Source organism: Schistocerca gregaria, chromosome 3, assembly GCF_023897955.1.
Source record: "Schistocerca gregaria isolate iqSchGreg1 chromosome 3, iqSchGreg1.2, whole genome shotgun sequence".
Lineage (NCBI taxonomy): Eukaryota > Metazoa > Arthropoda > Insecta > Orthoptera > Acrididae > Schistocerca > Schistocerca gregaria.
In genome coordinates, this window is record NC_064922.1 from 719607987 (window position 1) to 719629843 (window position 21857).

The window sequence follows — 21857 nt, forward strand, 5'->3', positions numbered from 1 at the left end:
AATTTGCCATTCACATTTCTCTCTTGGTGAAATATTACAGTATGTGGTGGTACTCATAATCTGAAATCAGTAATGCACGGATAAAGAAGAATGAGGGACCTTCGTTATATTACAAACAATTGCGCTTCAGAAAGTTCTAATCCCGCTACATACGCTACACTCATGTAGTAAGTCAAAGAACATCTACAATGCAAATGAAACTGCGCTCCAGAGGGAGCGTAAATAAATTATACTAGCTAACTCAGGCATCTGGCGAGTCGCATACATTCGTACCTTGGTGGGAGGCTCGCCGTAATATCAGGAGACACATACGTTCTCATTATCGTAAATCCGGTCGGTCTTTTGCACTTCGCCGTTGCTGAGCCTCGGCGCTCACTTAGATCTACAGTAGGTATGCAACCTATTCTGCCAGTAAGTACTAACCCACGACGTATATGGTTCCATGAATTCCTCCAAAGCGTGATTAGAACCCAGAGAGCAGTTACACTGGTATAATGAACGGTAACTCGCCAACGATGTTCAAAAGTTGAGAATAAAGCGCACAGATAAGGTACGAAAAGAGAAGCAGCTGATGGGCTTAAAAGAACTACATGTAAAGATCTTCTCCGAGGAAGAACCTGCCAGCAAATATTGTTATTGCAGTTAGAAACTTATAAATTTGTACGTCAAGGATGGAGCACGCAGGTAAATTGGACAACAAGACAACGATTATCATTGTAACCAAAAAACAAACGTCAATGATTTTGTACGTATTTAGTATTGGAAGAGGAAACCATTGAAACATAAAAGAGGAAAGGACGAAAGCCGGTACCTAACGTACTGTGTGACTAATATCGTAACACAAAAATGTGAGTATATTCATCGATATTTCATCTTCCTGCATTCGAACCGCAGCACAACTCTCATTTGTTACAACTGTTTGCTTTATCACCAGGAACTGTAATATTTGATGTATTTTTGTGCTTTAGAGACCGTCAGGCCGTGAAATACAGCTCTCTGTTAAGGAAATGAAAATTTCTGACTTGTTCCAAAAACTGTATTCTTTGCACAACCTAGCATCGGGTTGTATGGGAGATTCAGTGTAGGACTGATTTCAGAGATTGGAAGAACACAAAGATGAAAAAACTTGTTAAGCCATAGCTTCTAGATTGAAATTATAAAACTGACATCTGTTGACTATTTTGACACAGTTCTATTCATGCTGTACAACTTCATGACTTTTGTTACGATAACATTTCCTCTAAACAGGCACTGGTACAGCACTACGTGCACAGGAAGGGATATTTATGTGAATACCCAAGGCACCAAGATTCACTCCTGCGTAGCACATGCAACATTATATAAAAGGGGTGAAGAACCTAATTGCGTTTGCTCGTGCCTTATAGATACCCTTTTTTAATGTCTAACGTTGCTGACAGATTCTATAATCTCCACCTTCTATGGTATTCCCGGACCATAGTACAGCTTTACCTCCCAATCTGTCCGATATACACTCCTGGAAATTGAAATAAGAACACCGTGAATTCATTGTCCCAGGAAGGGGAAACTTTATTGACACATTCCTGGGGCCAGATACATCACATGATCACGCTGACAGAACCACAGACACATAGACACAGGCAACAGAGCATGCACAATGTCGGCACTAGTACAGCAATGCAGGCTGCTATTCTCCCATGGAGACGATCGTAGAGATGCTGGATGTAGTCCTGTGGAACGGCTTGCCATGCCATTTCCACCTGGCGCCTCAGTTGGACCAGCGTTCGTGCTGGACGTGCAGACCGCGTGAGACGACGCTTCATCCAGTCCCAAACATGCTCAATGGGGGACAGATCCGGAGATCTTGCTGGCCAGGGTAGTTGACTTACACCTTCTAGAGCACGTTGGGTGGCACGGGATACATGCGGACGTGCATTGTCCTGTTGGAACAGCAAGTTCCCTTGCCGATCTAGGAATGGTAGAACGATGGGTTCGATGACGGTTTGGATGTACCGTGCACTATTCAGTGTCCCCTCGACGATCACCAGAGGTGTACGGCCAGTGTAGGAGATCGCTCCCCACACCATGATGCCGAGTGTTGGCCCTGTGTGCCTCGGTCGTATGCAGTCCTGATTGTGGAGCTCACCTGTACGGCGCCAAACACGCATACGACCATCATTGGCACCAAGGCAGAAGCGACTCACATCGCTGAAGACGACACGTCTCCATTCGTCCCTCCATTCACGCCTGTCGCGGCACCACTGGAGGCTGCACGATGTTGGGGCGTGAGCGGAAGACGGCCTAACAGTGTGCGGGACCGTAGCCCAGCTTCATGGAGACGGTTGCGAATGGTCCTCGCCGATACCCCAGGAGCAACAGTGTCCCTAATTTGCTGGGAAGTGGCGGTGCGGTCCTATACGGCACTGCGTAGGATCCTACGGTCTTGGCGTGCATCCGTGCGTCGCTGTGGTCCGGTCCCAGGTCGACGGGCACGTGCACCTACCGCCGACCACTGGCGACAACATCGATGTACTGTGGAGACCTCACGCCCCACGTGTTGAGCAATTCGGCGGTACGTCCACCCGGCCTTCCGCATGCCCACTATACGCCCTCGCTCAAAGTCCGTCAACTGCACATACGGTTCACGTCCACGCTGTCGCGGCTTGCTACCAATGTTAAAGACTGCGATGGAGCTCCGTATGCCACGGCAAACTGGCTGACACTGACGGCGGCGGTGCCCAAATGCTGCGCAGCTAGCGCCATTCGACGGCCAACACCGCGGTTCCTGGTGTGTCCGTTGTGTCGTGCGTGTGATCATTGCTTGTACAGCCCTCTCGCAGTGTCCGGAGCAAGTATGGTGGATCTGACACACCGGTGTCAATGTGTTCTTTTTTCCATTCCCAGGAGTGTAGAAAGACTGTCACTCTTTAGAGATGATCTTATAAACCCTGCTTCCCATGACTGCACATCGTTTATCTTTTGAATTGCAGAAATATCTACATAATATCTGTGTGACGTAGAAAAGTAAAGATAAACCTTTTTCCTTTAAAATGATACTAATCCTGTTAGACATATTGAGCATGATAGCTAACTCCACAATTTTCTCCTGGATCTATCTATGTTTTTCACGGGGCACAATTTAGGGCTGCCTTGCTTCCGTAGTTTCTTATTGAGGAAATTATCGATAGTATTGAATCTGAATACTTGTTTTTGAATACTTGTTTTTGAATACTTGTTTTTGTTACGTTAATATCCTGACCATGTTCATAGCGGGACATGGGGATGCAAAGGTTACCGTTTAGTGGAATGTCGCATGATAATGTTTTTGTGTTTAGAGGAGAATCTAAGATGAAAGTGTCCGTAGGAAAGTCTTCTTGGGAATTTCTTTTCCAATCTGGTTTCTGTATATTGACTTATAGGAACTTAATGTCAAAATTCACTCCCTCCAGAGAACATTTCTGCAAGGGAGGGGGATGAAGGTGAGCCTATCTTCAGACCATATGACTGCTAGTAGTATAGCTAATTTTTCATGACCAATATGGAGGCGATAGGACTGGAGATAGGCTTTGGAGATATGTTATAAATAAAATCATTTAGATCGCTAAAAGTATTTTCATTTTTTAAGAAGTTTCGGCTTTATACTAAAGGTTTCTGCAGAGTATCTGACTCAAATTAATATCTCATGCCTCTGAAAGTATCCATCATACTCTTAATATATCTGCGGATATTAGAATCAAGGTTGTTCATGTTGCAGTGAAATAAATGTTGTGACCGAGAAAGCAAAAGTGCACCTACGTTTTGTTTTACATGCATTAAGCGATACTGTTTATTTCAGATGTGTCTCATTTGCTCGCTCGAACACATTTCAGGTTGGTGTGCATGTATGTGTTTCTATAAGCTGCTCAACTGTACGGGCCTGAATCAGTAAAACCATACAACTCTTCATACACATTTACAATCCGCACTTCTTTCACCCACTACCACCTGGACTCACCACCGCTTAAATTTTGAATAATAATCAGCGTTGGCGGCCGAAGACTTCGAGCATCAAAGGTTACCCCCATACTGCCAACGCCCTTGCCAAACAGGGTGGAGGAGTGGACTTAGGTTCAGGGCACTCTCTTGTCCTAGGTGAGGGGAAACTGTCCCTAAAGGCGAGAGAATCGGCGACGATCATCGGCATTAAGGGTGCAAAATGCAGTGGAAAACATTACATTGAAAACACATAACGTGTTTCCAACGGAAATGTGGCATGAAATTGAGAAAGTGTCATTATGATCTCTCCATTGGCAAAAGATTCCGAAATAGTAACGGATTCGTGAGGAAACTGCCAAGGGGGAGGTGACCATGAGAAAAGATTGAATAACCCAAGAAAGCATAACATTCTAAGAATCTGAGCTTGGAATGTCAGGAGCTTCAACGTGGTAGGGAAGTTAGAAAATCTGAAAGGGAGAATGCAAAGCCTCAATCTCGATATAGTGGGAGCCAATAAAGTGAAACGGAAAGAGGACTAGGATTTCTGGTCAGGTGAGTACAGGATGGTAGAAGCAGCAGCAGAGAATGGTACAACAGGAGTAGGATTCGTTATGATTAGGAAGGTAGGACAAAGGGTGTGTTAGTGTGAACAGTTCAGTGATAGGGATGTTCTTATCAGAATCGACAGTAAATCAATACGGACAACGATACTTTAGACATATATGCCGACATCGGAAGCTGAAGATTAATAGATACAGAAAGAATACGAGGATTTTCAAAGAGTAATACAGTGCGTAAAGGTAGATGCAAATCAAATAGTAATGGGGGACCGGAATGCAGTTCTAGTGGAAGGAGTGGAAGAAAAGGTTACGGCAGAATTTTGGCTTGTGGCTTGGAATGGAAAGACTAATTACGTTCTACAATAAATTTCAGCTAGTAATAGCGAATACTCTGTTCAAAAATCACAAGGCGAGAATGTACACTTGGAAAAGGGCGAGTGGTACTTCAAGATTTCTATTAGTTACGTCATGCTAAGACTGAGAAACCGAAATCAGATAGTGGACACCCAGAAGTAGATGTAGACCCTGATCACAATGTAGTACATATAAAGGGTAGGCTGAAGTTAAAGAGATGAGTCAGGAAGAAGCAGTACGCAAAGAAGTGGAAGTACTGAGGAATGACGAGTTTCGTTTGAAGTTCTCTAAGGTTGCAGATACAGCAGTAAAGAATAGCTCAGTGGACAATGCAGCTAAAGATGAATGGACATCTCTAAAAGCGGCTGTCACGGATGTTGGAAGGAGAAGCATAAGGAGAAAGAAAGTAACTGCTAAAGAAACCAAGGGTAACAGAGGAAATATCTCAGTTGATCGATTAAAGACGGAAGTACAAAAACATGTCCAGGGAAATTCAGGAATATAGAAGTACAAGTCGCTGAGGAATGAAGAAATAAGAATTGCAGTGAAGTTTGGGTGAATGCATGAAAAATGTGACTCAGCATATAGGAAAGTCAAAATACACTTCGGTGAAATTAAAAGCAAAGGTGGTAAGATAAAGAATGCAACGGAAATTCCACTGTTAAATGAAGAGGAGAGAGAGGACAGGTGGACGGAATTCATCCAATGTCTCTTAGAATGTAAGATTTGAGTGTTGTGATAGAATAAGAAAGAGGAGTCGATTTATCAGAGCTTTGAAGGTCTTACGACCAAACAAGGCAGAAGGGGTGGATATAATTCGCTTAGAATTTCTTAAACCTTTTTTGTTAGGGGGGGGGGGAGGACTAGCAATAAAACGATGATTTACGTTGATGTGTGGAATGTATGAGTCCGCCTACTTACCATATGACTTTCGGAAAAACATCATACATACAGTTCCCAAGACTGCAAGAGGTGATAAGTGCGAGAATTTTCGCACAATCACCTTAACTGCTCGTGCATCTAAGTTGCTGACTAGAATAATACAAAGGAGAACTGAAAAGAAAATTGAGGATATGTTAATTTATACGTTAATTTACGTTCAGTTTGGCTTTAGAAAACGTAAAGGCACGAGAGAGGCTTTTGTGACCATGTGCTTGATAATGGAAGCAAAACCAAAGAAAAATCAATGCACGTTCATAGGGTTTGTCGACCTAGAAAAAACGTTCGACAATATCAATTGGTGCTAAGTACTCGAAATTCTGATAAAAATGGAGGTAAGCTAAATAGAGTGAGTGAGACGCGTGGCGGGGGGGGGGGGGGGGGTTATAAGTACAAGTGCCAAAAGTGAAGGGCATAATAAGGGTGGACCCCAAGAACGATGTGCCTCGAATAAAATGGATGTGGAAACTGGGATGTGTACTAAGAATGAATCGAAGAGAGATGGAAGTAATGAGAAGTAGCAACAACGAGAACAGCGAGGTTAAGGAATTATGCTATCTGGACTGCATAATAACCAATGACGGACGGAGCAAGGAGGGCATCTGAAGCACAGTAGCACTGGAAAAAAGATCATTCCTAGTATCAAGCGTAGGCCCTAATTTGAGGAAAAAGTGTATGAGAGTGTACGTTTGGAGCGCAGCAGTGTGTGGTAGTGAAACATGGACTATTGTAAAACTGGAGCAGAAGGGAAAGAAGCACTGGAGATTTGGTGCTACAGACAAATATGGAAAATTTAGTGCACTGATAAGGTATGAGGGGGTTCTGCGCAGAATCACAGAGGAAAGGAATATATGGAAAAGGAAAAGGGACAGGATGATAGGACATCTGTTAAAACATCACGGAGTGATTTTCATGGTACTAGAGGGAGCTGTAGAGCCAAAAATTGTAGAGGAAGACAGAGATTGAAACACGTCCTAGTAATAATTGAGTACTTAGGTTGCAAGTATTACCCTGAGATGAAGAGAGTGGCGCAAGAGAGGAATTCGTGACGGGCCGCATCAGACCAGTTCAAGGACTCATGAACAAACTTGTGGCACACCAAAGTCCACACATGTACACTACTGAAAAAATAATACAGTTGGGTTTGAACGAAGTAGTAAAGACGCAACTAACAGGAACACTTTTTCTTTAGGTTAAACTACGATTGCTGCTTGACAGTTGCTTGTTGTGTTGTTATTTGGCTGTATCTTGTGTACGACGTGTATATTTCTATAGTCTATTGTCAAATCACAATTTATGAAAGATGTTTATATATTTTATTAATGGGATTAAGTAGGAACAATTAATATTTGTCATGTTGGAAATAATTGTGGTAGCAGGGAATCTCTGCACCAAAGTATTGTTGGCAAGAGAGCCCGCAAATTGATGTAATTTTAAAAAGGGCGGGTGAGACCGCGTATGAATACATTTTAAGAAAAGAGCGGGAAAGACTGCGCATTGATACATTTTGTAATGGTAGTGGGGATTGTCTGCACCAGAAAGCATTGTTCGCACGAGAGACCGCACTTCAGCGTTCGTAGGAAATCAGTTGACAGCGAGATGTGAAGCGAGTTGGTAGCAGGTCTGAAGCGAGAGGCTGAACGGAGTAGTGTGCGTGCCAGCCACCAGCTATGATTTACAAGAGATTAAAACAGATGTACAGTTACATCAACTAACTATTGTCATAAGAGGAACTAAAAGTATTGAATTATTTTCTTTGCGAAACTCAAGACTACTGAAGTTATGTTTGCGCAATGCTAGTTGTAAGATTATTGTAAAAAGTAAATCCCATTTGAACGTTTGTAAGATCATTTCATTACCAACAGTAAATATTTGAAGCGCTTTCAGAATACAATTAATTTTTGCCAGCAATATTGCATTTGAGAATATAATCCATCCCAAAAACCATCAACATAAAACTTTGCTAAAATTTTATTGTCGTTAAGAAAAAGTCTAACTACACTCCTGGAAATTGAAATAAGAACACATTGACACCGGTGTGTCAGACCCACCATACTTGCTCCGGACACTGCGAGAGGGCTGTACAAGCAATGATCACACGCAAGGCACAGCGGACACACCAGGAACCGCGGTGTTGGCCGTCGAATGGCGCTAGCTGCGCAGCATTTGTGCACCGCCGCCGTCAGTGTCAGCCAGTTTGCCGCGGCATACGGAGCTCCATCGCAGTCTTTAGCACTGGTAGCATGCCGCGACAGCGTGGACGTGAACCGTATGTGCAGTTGACGGACTTTGAACGAGGGCGTATAGTGGGCATGCGGGAGGCCGGGGGGACGTACCGCCGAATTGCTCAACACGTGGGGCGTGAGGTCTCCACAGTACATCGATGTTGTCGCCAGTGGTCGGCGGAAGGTGCACGTGCCCGTCGACCTGGGACCGGACCGCAGCGACGCACAGGTGCACGCCAAGACCGTAGGATCCTACGCAGTGCCGTAGGGGACCGCACCGCCACTTCCCAGCAAATTAGGGACACTGTTGCTCCTGGGGTATCGGCGAGGACCATTCGCAACCGTCTCCATGAAGCTGGGCTACGGTCCAGCACACCGTTAGGCCGTCTTCTGCTCACGCCCCAACATCGTGAAGCCCGCTTCCAGTGGTGTCGTGACAGGCGTGAATGGAGGGACGAATGGAGAAGTGTCGTCTTCAGCGATGAGAGTCGCTTCTGCCTTGGTGCCAATGATGGTCGTATGCGTGTTTGGCGCCGTGCAAGTGAGCGCCACAATCAGGACTGCATACGACCGAGGCACACAGGGCCAACACCCGGCATCATGGTGTGGGGAGCGATCTCCTACACTGGCCGTACACCTCTGGTGATCGTCGAGGGGACACTGAATAGTGCACGGTACATTATTGTGGAAAGTTTACTTACGCTAGCTTTTACGAAGATGCGGCAGGCAATGGAATAAAATAAGAATGAATTAACTGGTACGTATTCCCAAACTCAACGCTATTAGTTGCCTCTCGATGGTGCAGTTCCACATTTATGTTTTATATTATATCAGTGACTAATGTTTCCTCACGTTCACTTTAGCGACCACTAAACCTTTCGCCTACCCTGTCACGTACTTACTTCGGCGTTCTGCCTCTTACTGTTTCAGTGGGAGCTGGTCTGCGACAGGGACTACTACGCAACGCTGGCACTCGTGCTCCTGGGCGTGGGTGGCCTCATCGGCAACTACATCTTCGGGTACCTGCAGGACAGGTAAGAGGCCAATGGAACACTAACTCGTTACGTACTGCTTGACGTACTGGTGCGCACTGAGATGTTCTGCAATGGAATTAAATAAATAACCAAAAATATTACTTGTGAACAGGAGTTCCAGTCAGATGAAACCATCTACTCCACTATGATACTTGATAGTTTCTCCCAGTACAGTGAGTTGTTTCCATCTCTCCGTATTAGTGGTTGCACCAGCATTACCTGCAAATGTTATGAAACATTCGCTCACGTTACAGTTCTGTTTGTAGGAAACAAGAAAATAACAAAACCTAATCTGGAATATATTTTGAGTTCCAGACCTGTTCCCTTTACCAACCCAAAGGCCAACGTCTTAGAAGGGGAGGGATTCTCCTGCATGAACAACATCATTGCGAATTCTATGGCTGAAACTCCATCAACTGCATAAACGTTGTAGTGAGACTGGGTAACAAATGCTCTATAACTGGTCTGTCATTGGCGAAGTGTTCAGACAGGATTATGCACTGCAAGTTTGTCTCCGCAATGAAGCATGATTCCACGGCTTCTTCTGTAGTCACATAAGACTGACAAAAATTACTCATTTGGTTCGATTTCTCAAGGCAGTAGAACCTTCTCAGGCAGCCAACAGATTCATGAAATTACACATTCACGAGCTTTCTGTCTAGTACCCTTTAGCCGTTAGACGTTTCTGACTGCCATTAAGCTACTGACCTCGCTCGACGTTATACAGCCATGATACCCGCTGCGGTATTACTGGTGCTCTACCCACGCCGTATAAGAACTACATCTGGAGCGAGCGCTTCAAACTCTCTTTAACAAGGTTTCACACTACCCAGCCTTAAATCCCCGTGTTTATTGATGAGGTCATCAGATATTTTGTTTTCTGTAGCTTCTATAAATATCCATGCCAGAAACCGATACGCTGTGAGAGGAAAGGTCTGTCATAGAATGTAACTCCATTGCGGATTAGCCTTGCGGTCTGAGGCGGTGCAGTCATGGGTTGTGCGTCTGGTCCCGGCGAAGGTTGGAGTCCTCCCGCGGACATGGGTGTGTGTGTTTGTCCTTAGGATAATTTAGGTTAAGTAGTGTGTAAGCTTAGGGACTGATGACATTAGCAGTTAAGTACCATAAGATTTCACACACATTTGAACCTTTTTGAACAGAATGGAATTTGATAAATTTTCCTGTTCATGTTCAGCTACAAACCTATTTTTATTGGTAATGCATGTCTCAAGATCAGTTAGTCAGTGTTCTGCCGTGCTCACAGACGCCAGGAGGGCCGGGGTCTGCACTGTTTCTCACGGGCGTCTTGATTTGACGTATTTTAACTGGGACCAGATTATCAACTACAGGATTCTGTTAATCTTTCCTATAACTCAACTACAGAATGATGAAAACGCAAGCATTTTGCTCTCCTTCTCGGCAGTATTATTCTTGAAGATACCTCAAGAAATTACTTGCGTTATTCGTTATTTGTTGTAGCCAGTCTTACGGAAGGCGTTTCGCAGGTGGTTCAATTCTTATTACTAGTTTTGACTGCCCGAGACTGCTGCAGCAGTGTACATAGAATAATGCGTTTTCGACCAGGTACCTGAATGCCAGCAGATAAAGATTCGTCTCTTTTCTTTTTACACTTTGTCATAGCCATTGAATTTCCAGCAGACGAAAACGTCAAACAAGGGCAAGGTGTCCTTTCCAGGGCAATGCGTCCTTTCCTTCTGTTTCAGACGTTGTCGTAAAGTGCTCATAGAGACTACTGAAATGTTCAAAGAAATAGTCTGTTTGTCAATCCACCATTCCGATCTCTCCAACGTTTCCCATAAATAATAGGCTAGCTATGCTCCGTATCGCAAAGCCTTGCGCCCGATTCAGTTACTCTCTATCTCAAAAAAAGAAGACGACGTCAGGGTGTGTTTGATGCGCTCCTCTACCACTCATTCACAGAATTGGGGAACATATCTACCCAGTCTTTTATAACAACCACATTAAAACTAACCATAAAATAACACAATCCAATAAGCAGATGATTAAATAGGCTGACAAAATAGCAAGTGCGTAGCCTGGGAAGCTGTTTTGTCACTCTGTAAATTGTTAGATGATGATCGTAATGATAGGCCACGGTCGCCCACCTCTCCAGCTGTTTGACTGAAAAGACTCTGAATGTACAATGAGTCCATATTCGCACTTCCCACTCTGCTATTAGGGGCAGAGAAAGTAAAGAAAAGGCTGTCAATTATCAGTCCTCAATGGCTGTTTGAAACGCGGTCGAAATTTCGTCGTTGTATAACCAGTTACGCTTCTAGAGTCAGACCAGATTATATTTTTCGCAGAGTGACTATGCAGTTATAAATTATCAATATTTTATCGGTCTTTTTATTATTTACGTAAGTGTTAGGAAGTCATTGCTGTTGTTTTTGTTGTTGTTGTGGCCTTCAGTCCGAAGATTGGTCTGATGCAGCTCTCCAGATTGCTCCATCGCTTTCAAGCCTTTTCATCTCCGAATAACTACTGCGACCCATTCTAAACATTCATGGTGGTGTCCGATTGTACTATATCGTGTCTCCCTACCACTTTCGCGCAACGACGCTCTGAGCGTTTTTTTAGGGAATTAACTAGTTTGAACCTGGGACCTGTTGCTGGTAAGGAGACGCCAGACCACACATGACATGTAGAATTCAGAAGACTTCAGTGAGACTAGCGATGATATAACCAAATACTTAATGATCTCAGCGTCAGCTCCACTTCACTCCCTGTAAAAGAATCTTAATACTAACTAAATATAGTGTAAAGGGTTCAAGGCTTTCCTATTTTTAGTTAGCTGGTAAAATAACGAAGAAAAAAGCAGTTAAGTCTACCATTGATAATTTTATTCTACTCTTAAATCATCGTTTATAAATTGCAATAATGATAAAGGAAATGTTTCAATACAGGATGGTAAAAACCAACTGCGTTCAACAAAAATGTGAACGAATAGCCCTGAGTGGTTTTCCAAGTTCTACAATTGATCGAAGGATGACATATGCCATATCACATCTATAATCTAGGTTTAATTTAAGTTTCACAAAAGAGAAAACTATCAAAATGGTACAGAGACCCTCAATTATCTTTAATAACTTATATAACTTGTCGTAAATTACAGTGGCTGATGTGGCTTCTCAATAACTATATAAAAGAAAAATCATCGCGTTTCAGATCTGTTCTTCAAGTGGCAAATGTGAACACCATGAGTTTTAATTAACGATCACCATTAGTATTACGCAAAAAGGGGTGCAACAGATGAGACTTCTGCAGTTCTGAGTGAAGCCTTATGCGCTCAAATATGCGGCATCGCGTGCGTTCATTACCTTGTCGGTGTTTAAGCAGCGTCAGGGCGGCAGCGGCCGGCGCAGCAGCCATCCAGCCCGCCGTCTCGGAACCAACTCTCCTCTAACTTCTCCTTACTACAGTTTACCGAAGTTAGTTCAAAAAAACTATCTGGCTATGTTTTCATCTGACCAATCAGGGTCTCAATGTTAACCTTAAGCTCCGCCTACAAAAATTCTGTCTATCCAATGAGAAACGTTATACTTTTCGTGGTGGGGCGATGTTTTTAAAGTTTGCAACGTAACAGAGACGCTAAAAAGTCTCACGCTAAAACCTGCAGCTAGTGTGGTCCTTTTAGCGTTATCGTAAGATCTATACTGCTCTTCTGGAGGGCTCTATCTTTTAACATGGGCTGGGGAGTGATCCTAATGTAACAGACACGCGAAAAAGTCTCACGCTAAAACTTGCGGGTGGTAGTGGCCCTTTTTATGTTATCGTAAGATCTATACTGCTTTTCTGGAGGGCTCTAGCTTTTAACATGGGCTGGGGGTTGTCCTTGACATACCTGAGACGCGAAAAAGCCTCACGCTAAAACGTGCGGGTTGTATAGTTGTACAGGTAGGCTCGCGGCGTGGGTGCCCAGCCCCTCTCTTTTCTAGCTTAACACGGTTCTGCTCTCGGCTTCTGTCCTCGTTTCTCCCCTCGGAACTGCGTCTGCCTCACGGTGGGAAGGTACGACATTTAGGCATTTAGGCATTCTTGTGTTAGTCTGTGGTATTCCATTTGCTCACTCGTTACTCGTATTACTTTGGTTAATTTAATGTCACGATTTATTCGGAGCTATGTGACATACTACTAGATTTGCTTATCATGTCAGGGTTTTCATGGAAGGTGTTGGATTTGCCTGACACCTTACACCATATCTATTTAACTTGTTTACTGTAATGGTTTCTTGCTCTCCCTATCCCAGTTTTACGTCCCCCAGCCCACCCTCGCTCTCGTACACCCACATAATTTCATCCAGTTTGGAATTACCGACTCCTTGATCTCTGAGATCGTGTCCTATCAACTGGTCCCTTGCTCTACTGAAGTTATGTTACAAATTCCATTTCTCCCCCATTATACTCAGTGCCCCCTTATACCCTATGTGGTCTACCCACATTATCTTCAGCTACCTTCTGTACCATAACATTTCAATGGCATCTATCCTCTTCTTGTCTGAACGGAGTATAGCAAAAGTCTCCATACAAGCCTACACAGCAGACAAATGCTTGCAGAAAAAACTTCCTACCACTTACATTTGTATTCGATGTTAACAAATTTCTGTTCCTCAGAAACAGTTTTCTTGACACTACCAGTGAACATATTATATCAATCCTACTTCGACCATCATCAGTTCTCTTACTGCCCAGTACGTGAAACTCAACTACCAATTTTAGTGTCCCATTGCCTAATACAATTTCCTGAGCATCACCAGATTTAAATCGGCTACATTTCATCACAGCTGTTCTGATTCTCTTAATTTTCATCTGATATCATCCTTTCAAGACACTGTCCATTCTTTTTAACTACACTTCAAAGTCTTTTGTTGTCAACACGAATCTCAATATTTTTATTTATTTCTCCTGAACATTGATTCCTTCTCTAAATTTTACTATGCCTTCCTTTACTGCTTGTTGGATGTACAGACTCAACAACATTGTGAATACGCTAATATCTTGATCACTCCCTTCTCAACCACAGCTTCAATTTCAAGCCCTTTGTCTGTTGTAACGCAGTCTGATTTTTGTACAAGTTGTATATAACATTTAGCTCCCTACATGTCACCCCTCTTACCTTTCTACTATGATTCAGCTATACATGTAGACGTAGCAAGCTGAAGATGAAGAGACAGAGAACTTGTATGTGGGTCCTGAAGGGTAATTCAGTACATAAAGGTAGATGAGAATCTAATAGTCATAGGGCACTGGAATGTGTTTATAGAGGAAGAAAGAGAAGAAGGCGTTACTGGAGAATATGGGCTTGGTGCTAGGAATGAGAAAGGAGAAAGACTAATTGACTTCTTCAATAAATTTCAGCTAATAATGTCAAATACCCTGTTAAAGAATCACAAGCGAAGGAGACATACTTTCAAAAGGACGAGGGATACGAAATACTCCAGTTAGATTACATCATATCCTGGTAGAGATTCCGAAATGAGACACTGGATTGTTAGGCGTACACCCAGACCCCGATTTAGTAGAAGAATCTAAAAATTAGGTAAGGAATCAGAAGATTATACGAAGAACCGGACAGGAAAGAATATACAGAAAACACAATCAAGAGGAAAGGACAGGATGATAGCACATCTGTTAAGGGAAGACAAAGATTGCAATTTCATCCAACAGCCGGCTGGCGTGGCCGAGTGGTTCTAGGTGCTTCAGTCTGGAACCGCGCGACCGCGACGGTCGCAGGTTCGAATCCTCACTTGGGCGTGGATGTGTGTGGTGTCCTTAGGTTGGTTAGGTATAAGCAGTTCTAAGTTCTAGGGGACTTATGGCCTCAGATTTAAGTCCCATGGTGCTCAGAGTCATTTGAACCATTTGAATTCATCCAACAAATACTTGAGAACGTAGGTTGCAAGAACTGCTCTTCGATGTAGAGGCTCGCACTGGAGAGGAATTCGTAGTGGCCGTTTCAGATAAGGACCAAAAGAAACCTTCAGAGATATAGGGTGGGTTCGTATCTACAATTTCAAAAACTTTTCCTAAATCTATAAACGTTGTAAACACAGGTTCCCCATAATTTGTTATACTGTTACCTTGGTAACATTCACACGTGTTAGCATCTGCTTCCTTTCGCATTGGAGTTATTACGTTCTTTTTGAGTCTCAAGGTATTTCCCCTATCTTGTATATTTTGCACGTTAGCTTTAGGAGTAGCGTCTTTGATTAACAGTTAAAAAGTGCACGGTCCAGGGTCTGAACCCCGCCATTACTTGAACAGAGGTTCACGGCACTCTCTTGTCTTTGGGATGGGAAACTTCCCTTAAAGGCGGAAGAATATTAATGATGAACGGCGTAAGGAGGCAGAAGGCAATAAAAACATGTAACGTGTATCCACAGGACACGTGGCCTGTAATTGAAGAAAAAGGGTCATCACCATCCCTCCATTGGCAAAAACTTCCGGAATAATCCCTCCATTCATTTCTCCGGGAGGGGACTGCCAACAGGGAGGTGACCATGACAAAAAAATTGAATAATCGACGAAAGGATAATGTTCTACTAGTCGAGGCTAGAACATGGAATCGAAATTAGAAAATCTGGAAAGGGGAATGCAAAAACTCAATCTAGATATAGTAGGGGTCAGTGAAGTGAAATGGAAAGAAGGCGAAGGTCTCTGGTCAGATGAGTATATGGTAATATCAACAGCAGCAGTAAATGTTATAGAGGGAGTGGGATTCATTATGAACCGGAATATAGGATATAGAGTGCATTACTGTGAACAGTTCAGTGATGGGGTTGTTCTTATCAGAATCTACAGCAAACCAACACTAACAACGATAGTCCAGGTGCAGATGCCGCTAGGTGAAGATGAAGATGTAGAGAAAGTATATGAAGATATTGAAAGGGTAATACAGTACTAAAAAAATATGTGTAGATGAAAATATGTCATGGGGGACTGGAATGCAGTTGTTGGGGAAAGAGTGGAAGAAGAAGGTACAGGGGAATAAATGTTTGTGACAGGGAATGAGAGACGAGAAAGACTAATTGAATTCTATAATAAACTTTAGACAGTAATAGTGAATACTCCGTTCAAGTATCACAAGAGGAGGAAGTATGCTTGGAAAACGTCACATGATAATTTAAGATTTCAGTTACATTAATTCATGGTCAGACAGAGATTCAGAAATCAGATACAGGATTGTGAAGCGTACCCAGGAGCAGATATAGACTCAGACCACACTTCAGTAGTGATGAAGTGTAGGATAATGTTTAAGAGATTAGTCAGGAAGAATCAACTGGCAAATAAGTACTGAGGAATGACGGGATGCTCTTGAAGTTCTCTAAGGTTGCAGATACAGCAATAAAGAATAACTAAGCGGACTATGTAGTCGAAGAATAATGGACATTCTAAGAAGGGCCATCATGGAAATCGGGAAGAAAAGTACAGGTAAGAAAAGTATAGGTACAAAGAAGATAACTGCGAAGAAACCACGGGTAACGGAAGAAATACTTCAGTTGATCGATAAAAGGAGGAAGTACAAAAATGTTCCGCGAAACTCAGGAAAACAGACATACAAGTCGTCGAGGAATGAAAAACATAGAAAATGCAGGAAAGCTAAGAAGAAATGGTTTCATGATAAATATGGACTCGAAAAAGAAATGATTGTCTGAAGGACCGACTCAGCATATAGGAAAGACGAAACCATCTTCGGTGACATTAAAAGCAAGGGTGGTAACGTTAAGAGTGCAACCGGTATTGTACTGTTAAGTACAGCGGAGATAGGTGGAAAAATACGTTGAAAGCTTTTATGAGGGGAAGATTTGTCTGATGTAGTAGAAGAAGAAAACAAGAGTTGATATAGAAGAGATAGGAGATCCAGTATTAGAATCACATTTTAAAAGTGGTTTGGATGACTTACGATCAAATAAGGCAGAAGGGACAGATAACATTCCATCAGTATTTCGAAACTCTTTGGGGGAACTGGCAACTAAATGGCTATGCACGTTGGTGTGTAGAATGTATGAGGATGTGAGAAAATATCATTCACACAATTCCGAAGACTGCAAGAGTTGACAAGTGCAAGAATTATCGCACAATCAGTTTATCAGCTCATACATCTAAGTTGCTGACAAGAATAATATGCAGAAGAATGGATAAGAAAATTGAAGGATTTGTTAGTTAACGATCGGTTTGGCTTTAGGAAAGCTAAATGCACCAGAGAGGCTATTCTGACTATGAGATTCACAATGGACGCAAAACTAAAGAAAAAAAACCACGTACGTTCATGGGAATTGTCGACCTGGACTAAGCGTTCGACAATGTAAAATGGTGAAAAATGTCAGAAATTCTGAGAAAAATAGATGCAAGCTGTACGGAGAAACGGGTAATATTCAATATGTACATGAGTCAAGAGGCAGTAATAAGTGTGGACGACCAAGAACAAAGTGCTGAAATTTAAAAGGATGTAAGACATAGATTTAGTTTTTCGCCCTACTGTTCAATCTGTGCATCGAATACATAAAAGAATGTTTTATTAGCGGAACTAAAATTCAAGTTGAAAAGATATCAGAGACACAATTCGCTATTGACATTGCTATCCTGAATGAAAATGAAAAAGAATTACATGATCTGCTGAATGGAATGAACAATCTAATCCCTACAGAATGTGGACTGAGAGTGAATAGAAGAAAGACGAAAGTTACGAGAAATAGCAGAAATGAGAGCAGCGAGAAACTTAACATCAGGATTGATGGTAACGAAGCAGATAGTGTTCAGGAATTCTGCTACCTAGGCAGTAACTTAACCGATGAGAAATGGCAAAATGGGCATTCCTAGAAAAGTGAAGTTAAAATCAAAAATAGGCCTTAATTTAAAGAAGAATGCTCCGACAATGTACGTCTAGGTTACAGCGTTCTATGGTAGGGAAACATGGACTGCGGTAAAACTGGAACAGAAGACAATCGAAGCACTGAGATGTGGTGCTACAGACGAATGTTGATAATGGGTGAACTGATAAGGTAAGAGATGAGCAGGTTGTGCGTAGAATTGGATAGGTAAGGAATCTGTGGAAAACACTGAGAAGGAGAAGGGATAGGATGACATCGGTTAAGACATGAGGGAGTGACTTCCATATTACTAGAGGGAGATGTAGAGGGCAAACCTGTAGAAGTACACTAAGATGGGAATACATACAGCAAATAATTGAGGACGTAGGTTGCAAGTGCTACTCTGAGATGAAGGGGTTGGCACAGGAGAAGAATTCGTAGGTGCCTGCAGCAAACCTGTCAGAGGACTGTTGAGAAGAAAAAACGTAAAAAGGATTTTCTGATGGCTGCCTCTGCCAGGGATATCCGCATACCTGAGAGAATGTCGTGTATTCTATCGGCTTTGTTTCCGCTTTGAGAAATCAGTGCTATGTCAAATTCTTCGTGCAGTACCGTATCTCCTATCTGATCATCTATGGCTTGCGCCGTCCAGCTTTCCCTTCTTTTCTTGGTACTGGTTTCCCATCTCAGTTCTTTAAATTCACACGTGTGCATCTCTTTCCTACAAAGATCACTTTCATTTTCCTGTAGGCAGCTTCCTTATCTTTCTATGGCGTTAAAGTTTGTTTATCCTCTAGCGATTCTCGCTAGCCGTTTGGCACTTCCTGCTAATCTGTAGGCATGACGCGGTTGACAACGGAAGGTTCGAAAAGATACGGCAACACATAGCAGCACTCGGGCCATAAGGCAGGCGACAATCAGGTTGGTATCCCACCACTGTCTGGACCGTCTCCAGATATGTCTTCTGCGTTGGATCTCATTGACTGAGGTAGAATTGTCTTCAATGATGAGTTATGCTTCGAAATAAGCCCCGATGACTTGTGAAGACATGTCTGGGGACGCACCGGACGGTGGTGGGGTACAAACCTGAGTATCATCCTCTACTCAGACTGACAGACAGAAGTGATTCTTGCGCGCCATTTCCTTTCATAGCAGGACACATTTGGCTATCATCCGCCGAACCTTTAAAGCACAGTACTACGTTGAAAATATTTTAAGCCCCATTGTCTCGGCGTTCTTGGCAGGCCATCTTGGGCTTATATTTCAACAAGATAATGCTGAATCGCACACTGCGACAGTTTACACTGCTTTGTCTTCGTGTTTGCCTAGTCCGTTGTTGGAGAGCAAGGTCGCTGGATCGCTCACCAATTGAGACAGTTTGGGGCATTATGGCTGGGCCCTGCAACCAGCTCGGTATTTTGACGATAGTATGGGCCAATTGAATGGAATCTGGCACTGTATCCTAGAGGAGGACATCCAGCATCACTCTCAGTCAATCGCAATCCGGAAAACTGGTTTCATAATTGCCAAAGGTGGTCCAACGTGTTACTGACTTTCCCAGTTTGTGGATCTATCTCATTTGAATAAATCAACCAGTTATGAAATTATAATTACTTGTTTATCTGTGCATGTACATGAAATCTATCGATTTCCGTCCCATTAGGATAATTTTTTCGTGGTGTGCCGCAGCTGGCATGGCTTCATCAGTATCCGGTATCACAGTAATTAAACGATAGGTAGAAATTTTCCATAAACGGTATATTCAATACCAAGTTTGTGGAATTACGCTGGCTGGTATCGGGATAATTCCACGCTGGTGTGGGAAACAACGTTTCGTGATAGAGTATTGAAGAAAATCCTTGAGGATATTCGGTTCCTGATCTACCGAATGCCTAATATCTTCTGCGTCATTCCCGTTCTTTAATTTCCACGCCTGGGATAAATCTCTCGAATGATATTGGCAGCAGTCTTATGGAAATTATAGAAAACTAGGTAACTAGGGAACTACTCAATTATCACTTTCAGTCATAGAAGAGAGAAATTGCTGATCGATATCGTCCGCAGTTTCAAACTGTTCGATGGGTTAATAGCCGGCCGCGGTGGCCGAGCGGAACTAGATGCTTCAGCCCGGAACAGAGTTGCTGCTATGGTTGAAGGTTCGAATCCTGCCTCAGGTATGGATGTGTGTGATCCACTTACGCTAGTTAGTTTTAATGAGTTCTAAGTCAAGAGAACCGATGACCTCAGGTGTAAAGTCCCATAGTGCTTGGAGCCATTTGAATTTGGATTTGATGAGTTAATAGCAAATATTTATTCTTTATGGGTAAAAAAGGAATACTCAACTGGACTCGCGACGATGAGTGCACTCTGTACTAGAAAAATCCCTGGCAGCTGCGGAAGTCGAACCGCCGGCCACGGTGGTCTAGCGGATCTAGGCGCTCAGTCGGGAACCGCGCGACTGCTACGGTCGCAGGTTCGAATCCTGCCTCGGGCATGGATGTGTGTGATGTCCTTAGGTTAGTTAGGTTTAAGTAGTTCTACGTTCTAGGGGACTGATGACCACAGATGTCAAGTCCCATAGTGCTTAGAGCCATTTGAACCATTTTGAAGTCGGACCCCGCTCCGCGACTCGGCAATGCGCTTACCACTCAGCTCTGAAGGCGGACATCTTTTATGGGGTTAAAACCGAAAAATGGAGTCAGACGCCATGACATATCAATTTTAAATGTATAGCTATAAATAGATACCTAATTTACAGTGAAACGCGTTTCGCAGTGAGGTATACGAAAGACTTTATTATATCATCTTTGAGTCATCTTTTAGAGCCGTGAGAGGACGTTGAACCATCGTGGACTATTAACCTGGATACAAATATACATTGTGTCTCTCCAGAGAGCCATCAGGCACACTTTCTCTGGCGTTTTGGCAGATGTTTGAAATTTAGTTTTTGTTTTGTGTAACTGATGTAAGCCCAAACAAATACAGCTCATCAAGTTTTTATGCGACGTTCTGTGTCACTGGAAAGTGTCAGCCTGTCTCCAGTTACAAACTGATGGTTTTTAAAGTGGAATTTTGTGTGTCTATTTGATTTAGAGGGCCAGAAACATTCGTTTCGTAAATACAAGTACGTATTGACAGAGACAGTAAAACATTAAGAGTAACTAGTAAATCCAGCAATGACTTGTGTACCACCTTTGCACGCACTCACTGCTACGCCGTTTAGCAGCTCTGGATCAATGGTTATTCTTTGAGTTTTACTATTCCTGTCATATGTACCGATAAAAGGGATGTCTCACTGGACTAAGCTCGGATCACCATATCAAATGAGTACGGGAAATTTTGCTTCGAAAACAATTTTATTTGCAACGGGATAGAAATTGACACTTTTGTTCAACACAGCACGAAACAGTTTCAGCCTAACACCCTCCACAAAAATAATTTAAGGAAAAAGTTTACCGCTTACTAAACTTTCGGTGTTTACGTAGTAAAATTTCAGCATCAGAAACGACGTTTTATTTTATTAATATTTTACTTTTAACTCTATTTTCAATGCGTTTCGTAGACCATATGTACACGTACCACTGAAAGTACCCACGAAATTATGTCATTATATTTCACGAGATGTTTTTGTTGTGGTCTTCTGTCCTGAGACTGATTTGATACATACTCCGAATTTTTCTTTTGTTTCCTTTACTGCTTGCTCAATGTACAGATTGAAAAAAATAGGGGATAGACTACAACCCTGTCTCACTCCCCTCCCAACCACTGCTTCCCTTTCATGCCCCTCCACTCTTATAACTGCCAGCTGGTTTCTGTACAAATTGTAAATAGCCTTTACCGCTGCCACCTTCGGAATTTGAAACAGGGTATTCCAGTCAACATGGCCAAAAGCTTTCTCTTAGTCTACAAATGCTAGAAACGTAGCTTTGCCTTCCCTTAATCTAGCTTCTAACTTAAGTCG

The 21857-nt window shown here is 42.8% G+C and overlaps 1 protein-coding gene across 1 annotated transcript in view; it reads left to right on the forward strand.

The window, feature by feature from the left end:
* LOC126355571 (beta-alanine transporter) overlaps positions 1–21857 on the forward strand; it is a 1112053-nt gene that overhangs the window by 751353 nt on the left and 338843 nt on the right. Inside the window, exon 3 of the mRNA XM_050005933.1 lies at positions 8963–9066. Coding sequence (XP_049861890.1) covers positions 8963–9066 — 104 coding nt within the window. The remainder of the gene's footprint in view (positions 1–8962; positions 9067–21857) is intronic.